The sequence below is a fragment of the Aquarana catesbeiana genome, linkage group LG01 (genome assembly GCF_042186555.1).
Source record: "Aquarana catesbeiana isolate 2022-GZ linkage group LG01, ASM4218655v1, whole genome shotgun sequence".
In the NCBI taxonomy this organism is placed as follows: domain Eukaryota; kingdom Metazoa; phylum Chordata; class Amphibia; order Anura; family Ranidae; genus Aquarana; species Aquarana catesbeiana.
The window spans coordinates 4,475,374-4,487,877 of record NC_133324.1 but is presented as its reverse complement, the minus strand read 5'-3'; the positions used below and the strand labels follow the sequence as shown (position 1 = coordinate 4,487,877).

The 12,504-nt window shown below is 42.9% G+C and overlaps 1 protein-coding gene across 1 annotated transcript; it reads right to left on the bottom strand.

The window, feature by feature from the left end:
• Nucleotides 1-865: 865 nt before the first annotated feature.
• LOC141129597 (E3 ubiquitin/ISG15 ligase TRIM25-like) lies at nucleotides 866-9,330 on the bottom strand. Its single transcript, XM_073617699.1, has 2 exons — nucleotides 9,251-9,330; nucleotides 866-3,284 (listed from the first exon to the last, which is right to left on the bottom strand). Exons 1-2 carry the CDS (start codon nucleotides 9,309-9,311, stop codon nucleotides 1,210-1,212), a joined length of 2,136 nt encoding a protein of 711 aa, XP_073473800.1. The 5' UTR covers nucleotides 9,312-9,330; the 3' UTR covers nucleotides 866-1,209.
• Between the last annotated feature and the right edge of the window lie 3,174 nt (nucleotides 9,331-12,504).

Here is a 12,504-nt window from a genome sequence, read left to right as displayed (position 1 = left end):
ATACTTATTTTCCACCATAATTTGCAAATAAATTCTTTCAAAAATCAGACGATGTGATTGTCTGGATTTGTTTCCACATTTTGTCTCTCATAGTTGAGGTCTACCTATGGTGACAATTGCAGGCCTCATCTTTTTAAGTGGGAGAACTTGCACAATTGGTGGCTGACTAAATACTTTTTTTGCCCCACTGTATATGCAGCGCTAAAAATATAATGAAAATAAAAGTCCACTAACGCTGGAAGAAAAGTCAGTTTCTTTTTCAGAACCACCCAGAGTGTAAATCGGACAAACTAAGGTGAATAAAGATATCCTCCACCGAACATCAACACACCGGGCCTCTTACCACAAGCGGTGGACCACTAGATTATAGTTGGTCAAACGGGCATAGTAAATCCACCAGATGGTCACATCTCCACCAAAGTAACAGGCACCTGGAGCTTGTGTAGCCCTCTCGTATAGTAAATCTGCAGGTTCATACATTAAAAAAGAGAAAATGACTCCTCGTGGTGCAGTATTATCAAGCTTATATGAATTTATTCCAATAAAAATGCCAAAGTACTCACATTTTGCGTGTTAAAAACGTGCACGTCATAAGGTAAAAATGATCATATGTTTCCAACCAACAAGCAAGTGTATGGTCGTGATGTCAGATCCCAGGCTCCACCCTACGCATTTCGCCCAACGAGGAACGTTCTCAGGGGGGGCGTGACAATTCTCATATATGGAGGTGAGGGTTTCCGCCTCCTAAGATTGTAGACTCCCCATCCCCCCCGTCTGACTTTCACCACTCTGTCCATCAACTCTAACCACACACTTTCACACCACACAATAAAACATAGAGTAATCGGTGATAAGCTCACACTGGTTTATCATTCACACTTTTATTATGTTAAGAAGATACCATAGGCTGTACAGATATCAATCCCCCGCCCCCCTGTATACCAACCAATAGAAAACAAGATGAGCGCTGGCTGTACTAGTTACAGCCAATCACAGTGAAAGGCAGGAGCACTCTCACATAAATGAATGTTTATAAGAAAAGAAAACCCGTGAGGACAGAAATTTGAGAAACTATAATCAGTAACAAACTAGGTAGTGAAGTGAAGATGGGGATCAGGATGACAGGTCACAACGCAACCAGCAATGGCAGCTCCTGCCCACTGCTTTATCCTATAGTATTCCAGCTATTATATTCTCCGCCCTGTGATGTCACCTGTCTCTGGGCAGATCTCTTCTCACGTCTGATCCCCCCCCAGATATCTTTACAGAACCATCACCTACATATAGAATTGCATGGAGGGGCTCAGTGAAGGTGGTGGTGAAGGTGTGGAGGGGTCGGATCAGGTCACATGGATCATAAAAGGAGATCTGTCCGGCCTCATAATCCAGATCGATCCTGACTTTTTTAATGGCGACGCTGCGGTGTAATTGGGCCTTTTTCCTGTCATGTATCGTTAAATACTGATTATCCCACCCCCACCTCTCCAAACCCCAGGACTTGTTACCTCCAATCAGTGACTGACCTTCTCTCCTGTCTATACTGGGGTAACACATCCCGACTATCCAGTCACCTGACCCCCCGACATCCACTTCCCAGTAATGCTGCCCTGACGAGAAACTCTGACTGCTCATCACCTGAGGATAATTCTGAAATCTCTCTGGTATTTCTGGGCGATTTTGACTATGATCCGACCAGGAGGCAGCTTTCCTGTCATCTGATATCTGAATCCTATTACCAGCTGTCTTCACATCCAGTAAAATATCCGCAAACAACGGCACCCCCGATGTTTGCTGTACGGCCCCGATATTTGGTCCTCCAGACTGGCAGTGCGAGTCTTGTACCATGAGGGTGGGTTGGGGTTGGGGCTTGAATGGTTGCTTGGTGGGGGTGGGTTGGGACTTGAATGGTTGGGGCTTGAATGGTTGTTTGGTGAGGGTGGGTTGGGGCTTGAATGGTTGCTTGGTGGGGGATGGTTGGGGCCTGAATGGTTGTATGGTGGGGGTGGGTTGGGGCTTGAATGGTTGTACTGAGGGGGTGGGTTGGGGTGGTGGCCTGAACGGTTGCATGGTGGGGGTGGGTTGTGGCCTGAATGGTTGCATGGTGGGGGTGGGTTGGGGTTGTGGCCTGAATGGTTGCATGGTGGGGGTGGGTTGGGGTTGTGGCCTGGATGATTCTGCATGGATGCGAACTTTGTTCTTGGTTTTAGAACGTGGAGAGACGAGCGTGCCTGTACATTTCTGTACATTTACCCCAGACATGATATCAGATAAACCTGTATGTAATGTGTGTGAGATCCCCCCCACATCCAGATCCCCTCCATCATGGAGGAGTTTATCATGTCTCTCTCTGTCCTCATCATCTCCATCCTCAGTATCACACAAGTCACCTGTGTCTAAATCCTGTAGAACCATCACTGGGTCCGTCATGTTGCAGAGCTTCTTAAGGTGACGCACCTTCCTGGATAGCTTGCCCTTCTTTTTTTCCAGCTTTTGGATCACATCAAGCAATGGGAGCGAGACCTGCTCTGCCTGCTCGGAGATCTTCCCCAGGACTCCCCTCTGCAGGTCTTTCAGCTTCTTCCTGAGGTCTCTGAAGAGGGCAATGACCCTCTTTCTTTCCCCGGCTGCTTTGTCTTGTACTTTCCTCCTGTGTTCCTGCAGACTCTGGACTCTTTTCTCCGTCTTCTCTCTCTCCGTCATCAGTTTCTGCAGAACATTCCTCAGTTTCTTCTTCTTCTTCTCAGAGGCCTCATCCGTAGTCTCTACCCGGTGTCCCCGATGTTCTCCAACCACACTGCAGGACACACAGATGCAGGTGGAGTCCTCAGTGCAGTAATATCTCAGTAGCTCCTTATGGATGGAGCATTTCTTGTTCTCCAGGGAAGTGGTGGGGTCACATAAGACGTGTTCTGGTGTCTTGCTGTGGACTCTCAGGTGATCGTCACACAGAGAAGCTTCGCACATCAGGCAGGATTTCACAGCAGGTACGGGAGTGTCAATACAGTAAGTACAGAAAATCTCGGTCTTCTCCTGATCGGGCTGAGATGCCTGTACGGTCTCCACTATATTACGCATTTCTATGCTCTTCTGCAGTGCAGGCCACTTCTGGAACTCTTCTCTGCATTCAGGGCAGAAATAACCTCCAGGCCCCTCCTGTGTATCCAGCACACGACCAATACAGTCCCGGCAGAAGTTGTGTCCACATTTCAGCATCACGGGATCCGTATAAATGTTCAGACAGACGGAACATTCCAGCTCCTTCCTCAGGTCGGCAGACGCCATCTCTGAAAGCAGAAGAGAGAAATTCGGAACGTTAGACTCTCCGACACTCCGCAACCAGTATGTCCAGTTCTGTACATGAGACCGAGACTTATATTCATAAAGAATTCTTATACGGAGGTTTTAAACAAACCCCTGATATACACGCAATTACTTCTAGCAACCTTTTGCCATAAAAATCATTACTTGATAAATACCTTTTCAGGAATCCTCCAGGACGGTCACATGAAAATACAACTACAAAGAGGGTAGAATCTTCTCAGCAGCTCCCATCCCTCAGAACTGAAGAAGAGGAACCGAATGCCCCGTGCAGCAGTACTAGACGTAACACCTAAAATATTGGTGGGAGACATCATCCTGGAGGATTGTGGGAAAGCTACCAGATATTGGCTTGTTTTCCCAAGTCATCCTCCAGGACAGTCACGTGAGAGATGAAGATGCGTACCTGAAGATGGGATGCTGCTTAAAAGCATTTATCAACCAAAAGGACAGATCTTCGAAGGATGGAAGATCAATTCTGTAACGCTTATCTACTTCAATGCCGGGCACTTTCACCCCCTTCCTGCCAAGGCCACGCATGTCTAGTTGTCTTTTCTTTGTTGGGTAATCCAAGAAGAATGAAGAAAGCTGTAGGACCTCCTAAAGCTTGTAGTCACTTCTTTATATTGAAAAGTACATCTTCGTACATTCAGTAAGGGGAAGTCCCCTTTCTTTTTGTTTTGCGTGGAGCCATCTTGGTCCCCCTCGGCCTAACATACAAGGAAACCTTCCCAGAGGATGCCATACAGCAGAAAGAAACCCTCCAGGGGTACTGATGACCACCAGCGCCACCTACTGCATCAGTCAAGCGGCATGGTCCAGCATGCCTTCAGAAAAAAAAACCCTCAGGAGGTAGGCAACCTGACCTAAAAAAAAGGCACATGGACACCAGGACCTAGTCACCTGAAGGGCGACCAGGCAACTACAATTATCAGAGCCAGGGAGAACAAAACAAGCATGATGAAGTTTGCTCCTGGATGGTTGGAAACACAAAACAGAGGATGGAGGGGGGGGGGAGGGGACCTTAATGTTTCTGGTTTGTGTTTCCTCGTGAAGGTGGAGCCAATCATCTCTCTCTAGTAGCTGCACTAAAAGATGATTTGGGGAAAATGGAAGAATGACTTCCTGTGACCGATGGAAGGTGGAGGACACCTGAGGAACGTAGGAACATTGGTCTTCAGAATGATCCTTTACAAAGAAAAGGTTAGGAAGGGCCATTTGTCTGAAATCAGCCTGTAGCACACCGACCCTCGTGGCACTGAGAATGGTTACCAGGAAGGCCAATTTGAAAGTCAGGAATTTTAATGATGTCCCCCCCCCCCCCCAAGTGACTCAAACCATTGAGCAGTAGTAAGGTCGGGTTGGGTACCAAGGGAGAAATGGACGGGCCATCACAAGGACTTATCTTAGGAGTCTTAAAGAATGAAGAGACATTAAGGTTTGGTCCAGGTAGAAAGGTAATGCTACAGTATGTGCCTTCAAAGTATTCATAGAAAGTCCTTTATCACGGGGTTCCATTCTGCCCACAGACACCAATGATGGGGCACTATTCTTCCCACAGAAACACATGATGGGGCACTATTCCTCCCACAGACACCAATGATGGGGCACCATTCTTCCCACAGAAACACATGATGGGGCACCATTCCTCCCACAGACACCAATGACGGGGCACCATTCTTCCCACAGACACCAATGACGGGGCACCATTCTTCCCACAGACACCAATGAAGGGGCACCATTCTTCCCACAGACACCAATGACGGGGCACCATTCTTCCCACAGACACCAATGACGGGGCACCATTCTTCCCACAGACACCAATGAAGGGGCACCATTCTTCCCACAGACACCAATGACGGGGCACCATTCTTCCCACAGACACCAATGACGGGGCACCATTCTTCCCACAGACACCAATGAAGGGGCACCATTCTTCCCACAGAAACACATGATGGGGCACCATTCCTCCCACAGACACCAATGACGGGGCACCATTCTTCCCACAGACACCAATGATGGGGCACCATTCTTCCCACAGAAACACATGATGGGGCACCATTCCTCCCACAGACACCAATGACGGGGCACCATTCTTCCCACAGACACCAATGACGGGGCACCATTCTTCCCACAGACACCAATGATGGGGCACCATTCTTCCCACAGACACCAATGACGGGGCACCATTCTTCCCACAGAAACACATGATGGGGCACCATTCCTCCCACAGACACCAATGACGGGGCACCATTCTTCCCACAGACACCAATGATGGGGCACCATTCTTCCCACAGAAACACATGATGGGGCACCATTCCTCCCACAGACACCAATGACGGGGCACCATTCTTCCCACAGACACCAATGACGGGGCACCATTCTTCCCACAGACACCAATGAAGGGGCACCATTCTTCCCACAGACACCAATGACGGGGCACCATTCTTCCCACAGACACCAATGATGGGGCACCATTCTTCCCACAGACACCAATGATGGGGCACCATTCTTCCCACAGACACCGATGACGGGGCACCATTCTTCCCACAGACACCAATGACGGGGCACCATTCTTCCCACAGACACCAATGATGGGGCACCATTCTTCCCACAGACACCGATGACGGGGCACCATTCTTCCCACAGACACCGATGACGGGGCACCATTCTTCCCACAGACACCAATGACGGGGCACCATTCTTCCCACAGACACCAATGATGGGGCACCATTCTTCCCACAGACACCGATGACGGGGCACCATTCTTCCCACAGAAACACATGATGGGGCACCATTCTTCCCACAGAAACACATGATGGGACACTATTCCTCCCACAGACACCAATGACGGGGCACCATTCTTCCCACAGACACCAATGACGGGGCACCATTCTTCCCACAGACACCAATCCAGGCAACCAGAGAAGCAGCGCGTAGCCGACAGCGTCCTGACAACCAGCGATGGACTTGGTCTTTTTTCTGTCATCACTTTTAAATGTTTCTAATGACACCTCCATGTGTGAAATGTCTGTGTTTTCATGTACGGGGGCAGCAATGTCACATATTGCAGCCTAACGATCATTAGATGTGACGGCTGCATTCCTTTTCTTTTTTTTAAGGCTTTTTCCCCCTCTGGTTTCATCTGATGATTTGGCCAATAACATCCCTCCTGTATTAGAGCGCCCCTCCCCCCCTCCCCTCCCCCTCTGGAGGAAGGGTTATTATTATTATTATACAGGATTTATATAACATTATTATTATTATTATTATACAGAATTTTTATATTATTCCTATAAAGGATGTATTTTTTTTTTCACTTTACAAAATTTATATATTCTACAGGATTTATAAATTATTATTATTATTATTATTATACAGGATTTATATATTATTATTATACAGGATTTATATATTATTATTATTATTATTATACAGGATTTATATATTATTATTATACAGGATTTATATATTATTATTATACAAAATGTATATAATATTATTATACAAGGTTTATATAATACTATTATTTTTATTATATAGGATTTAGATATTATTCCAATACAGGATGTATTTTTTTTTTCACTTTACAAAATGTATATATTATTCTACAGGATTTATATATTATATATTATTATTATACAAATTGTGTATAATATTATTATACAGGGTTTATATAATATTATTATTATACAGGATTTATATATTATTATTCTACAGGATTTATATATTATTATTATACAAAATGTATTTTTTTCACTTTACAAGATTTATATATTATTCTACCGAATTTATACATTATTTTTATTATTATACAGGATTTATATATTATTATTATTCAGGGTTTATATATAATTATACAAGATGTATATATTATTCCTATACAGGATGTATTTTTTTCACTTTACAAGATGTATATATTATTGTTATAGGGGATTTATATATTATTATTATTATTATTATACAAATTGTATATAATATTATTATACAGGGTTTATATAATATTATTCTTATATAAAACATGCGCTAGTCACCCCCATACTAAAAAAGCCCTCACTGGATCCCACCAATCTCAACAACTTACGTCCCATCTCCTTACTCTCCTTCTCCTCCAAACTTCTTGAAAGACTGGTCTACAACCGATTAAGTGACCATCTGACCATGAATAAACTTCTTGATCCCCTTCAGTCCGGTTTTCGCCCTCAACACTCCACGGAAACTGCTCTCCTTAAACTCTCAAATGACCTACTAATGGCTAAAGCCAACGGACACTATTCTGTACTACTTCTCCTGGATCTCTCTGCTGCCTTTGACACAGTGGACCACCCCCTCCTCCTCGAAAAACTCCACTCCTTTGGTCTCCGTGGCTGTACTCTTCGCTGGTTCTCATCCTACCTATCCCACCGCTCCTTCAGTGTCACTTACAACTCTACTTCCTCCTCTCCTCTTCCTTTTTCCGTTGGGGTCCCCCAAGGTTCTGTTCTCGGACCTCTCCTTTTCTCAATCTACACCACCTCCTTGGGTCAGTTGATTGCCTCCCACGGCTTTAAATATCATCTCTACGCTGATGACACCCAAATCTATCTCTCCACCCCCCAGCTCTCTCCACCTGTCTCCTCACGCATTACCAACTTATTAGCAGACATACCAGCCTGGATGTCACATCACTTTCTCAAACTCAACCTATCCAAAACCGAGCTCATGATATTTCCTCCCTCAGGTGCCACTTCCCCTGATCTCCCTGTCAAGATCAACGGCTCAACTATCAACCCATCTCCCCACGCCAAGGTCCTAGGTGTAATCCTGGACTCTGAACTAACCTTTCGACCCCACATTCTATCACTATCCAAAGCTTGCCGCCTCTGTCTTCGCAACATCTCCAAGATACGCCCCTTCCTAACCAATGACACCACAAAGCTTCTAATCCACTCCCTGGTCATCTCCCGCCTTGACTACTGCAACTCCCTCCTCATTGGTTTACCTCTAAATAGGCTATCCCCACTTCAGTCCATCATGAACGCTGCGGCCAGACTCATCCACCACACAAACCGCTCAGCGTCTGCTACACCCCTCTGCCAATCCCTCCATTGGCTGCCACTCAGTCACCGAATTAAATTCAAGATACTAACTATAACTTACAAAGCCATCCACAACCTGCCCCCAGCTACATCTCTAACCTAGTCACAAAATACCAACCTAATCGTTCTCTTCGCTCCTCCCATGACCTCCTGCTCTCAAACACCCTTGTCACCTCATCCCATGCTCGCCTTCAGGACTTCTCCAGAGCCTTCCCCCATCCTCTGGAATGCTCTACCCCAATCCGTCCGATTTTCTCCTACTTTATCTACTTTCAGACGATCCCTGAAAACTCATCTCTTCAAAGAAGCCTATCTGGCCCCCACCTAACAACTGTACATTTATCTTCTCAATCAGCACATCACCCACAGCTATTACCTCTTGTATCTCTTGACCTTCCCTCTTAGATTGTAAGCTCTAAGGAGCAGGGCCCTCTGATTCCTACTGTATCAAATTGTATTGTATTTGTACTGTCTACCCTCAAGTTGTAAAGCGCTACGTAAACTGTTGGCGCTATATAAATACTGTATAATAATAAAAAATAATAATATAGGATGTATTTTTTTTTTCATTTTACAAGATTTATATATTATTCTATGTATATACTATTATTATTATACAGGGTTATATATTATTATACGGAGTTTATATATTATTATTATTATACAGGATTTATATATCATTATTATACAGGGTTTATACGGACAGTAAGTCACACAATCCACCAATAATTGGAAGGGGATCTCACACTTTATAATCAGTTTTCTTCCTTTTGAGATCAGTAAATAAAAGGTGAAGATTATTTGATAAATATTGGAATATATGGGAAGATTTCTCCTCCATAGTGATTACCCACCACAGACTCCTCCACCTTCCCATGTGCTCCTCAATATGGAGTCTGACCTCCCACAATCCATCTGTGACCTCACAGTGAGGGATGATGGGAGGATGGGAGCCTAACATGGGACAAAACACACCGGAGAGGAATGTGCAGACTGTCCACTAGGGGGAGCTCCACACCCACCCAGACACCGAGAACCACCGTCCTTTACCATTCTCCCAATACTTCCTTATATATCCTTATATATTTATATACTGGAGACCGGAGACATCGTTATATAATATATTTATACACTGGAGGCCGGGGACATCGTTATATAATATATTTATATACTGGAGGCCGGGACATCGTTATATAATATATTTATACACTGGAGGCCGGGGACATCGTTATATAATATATTTATATATTGGAGGCCGGGGACATCGTTATATAATATATTTATATATTGGAGGCCGGGGACATCGTTATATAATATATTTATATACTGGAGGCCGGGGACATCGTTATATAATATATTTATATATTGGAGGCCGGGGACATCGTTATATAATATATTTATATACTGGAGACCGGGGACATCGTTATATAATATATTTATATATTGGAGGCCGGGGACATCGTTATATAATATATTTATATATTGGAGGCCGGGGACATCGTTATATAATATATTTATATACTGGAGACCGGGGACATCGTTATATAATATATTTATATATTGGAGGCCGGGGACATCGTTATATAATATATTTATACACTGGAGGCCGGGGACATCGTTATATAATATATTTATACACTGGAGGCCGGGGACATCGTTATATAATATATTTATATACTGGAGGCCAGGGACATCGTTATATAATATATTTATATACTGGAGGCCGGGGGCATCGTTATATAATATATTTATATACTGGAGGCCGGGGACATCGTTATATAATATATTTATATATTGGAGGCCGGGGACATCGTTATATAATATATTTATACACTGGAGGCCGGGGACATCGTTATATAATATATTTATACACTGGAGGTTGGGGACATCGTTATATAATATATTTATACACTGGAGGCCGGGGACATCGTTATATAATATATTTATATACCGGAGGCCGGGGACATCGTTATATATTTATATATTGGAGGCCGGGGACATCATTATATATTTATATATTGGAGGCCGGGGACATCGTTATATATTTATATACTGGAGGCCGGAGACATCATTATATAATATATTTATACACTGGAGGCTGGGGACATCGTTATATAATATATTTATATACTGGAGGTCGGGGACATCGTTATATAATATATTTATATACTGGAGGCCGGGGGCATCGTTATATAATATATTTATATATTGGAGGCCGGGGACATCGTTATATAATATATTTATTTACTGGAGGCCGGGACATCGTTATATAATATATTTATGTACTGGAGGTCGGGGGCATCGTTATATAATATATTTATATACTGGAGGCCGGAGACATCGTTATATATTTATATATTGGAGGCCGGGGACATCGTTATATATTTATATACTGGAGGCCGGAGACATCATTATATAATATATTTATACACTGGAGGCCGGGGACATCGTTATATAATATATTTATTTACTGGAGGCCAGGGACATCGTTATATAATATATTTATATACTTTAGGCCGGGGACATCGTTATATAATATATTTATACACTGGAGGCCGGGGACATCATTATATAATATATTTATTTACTGGAGGCCAGGGACATCGTTATATAATATATTTATATACTGGAGGCCGGGGGCATCGTTATATAATATATTTATGTACTGGAGGCCGGGACATCGTTATATAATATATTTATGTACTGGAGGCCGGGACATCGTTATATAATATATTTATATACTGGAGGCCGGGGGCATCGTTATATAATATATTTACATACTGGAGGCCGGAGACATCGTTATATAATATATTTATACACTGGAGGCTGGGGACATCGTTATATAATATATTTATTTACTGGAGGCCGGGGACATTGTTATATATTTATGTGCTGGAGGCCGGGGACATCATTATATAATATATTTATACACTGGAGGCCGGGGACATCGTTATATAATATATTTATACACTGGAGGTTGGGGACATCGTTATATAATATATTTATACACTGGAGGCCGGGGACATCGTTATATATTTATATACTGGAGGCCGGGACATCATTATATAATATATTTATACACTGGAGGCCGGGGACATCGTTATATAATATATTTATACACTGGAGATCGGGGACATCGTTATATAATATATTTATATACCGGAGGTCGGGGACATCGTTATATAATATATTTATACACTGGAGGCCGGGGACATCGTTATATATTTATATACTGGAGGCCGGGGACATCGTTATATATTTATATACTGGAGGCCGGGGACATCGTTATATAATATATTTATGTACTGGAGGCCGGGGACATTGTTATATAATATATTTATGTACTGGAGGTCGGGGGCATCGTTATATAATATATTTATATACTGGAGGTCGGAGACATCGTTATATATTTATATACTGGAGGCCGGGGACATCGTTATATATTTATATACTGGAGGCCGGGGACATCGTTATATATTTATATATTGGAGGCCGGGGACATCGTTATATAATATATTTATTTACTGGAGGCCGGGGACATTGTTATATATTTATATACTGGAGGCCGGAGACATCATTATATAATATATTTATACACTGGAGGCTGGGGACATCGTTATATAATATATTTATATACTGGAGGCCGGAGACATCATTATATAATATATTTATATATTGGAGGCCGGGGACATCGTTATATAATATATTTATTTACTGGAGGCCGGGGACATTGTTATATATTTATATACTGGAGGCCGGGGACATCGTTATATAATATATTTATACACTGGAGGCCGGGGACATCGTTATATAATATATTTATACACTGGAGGCCGGGGACATCGTTATATAATATATTTATACACTGGAGGCCGGGGACATCGTTATATAATATATTTATACACTGGAGGCCGGGGACATCGTTATATAATATATTTATACACTGGAGGCCGGGGACATCGTTATATAATATATTTATACACTGGAGGCCGGGGACATCGTTATATAATATATTTATACACTGGAGGCCGGGGACATCGTTATATAATATATTTATACACTGGAGATCGGGGACATCGTTATATAATATATTTATACACTGGAGGCC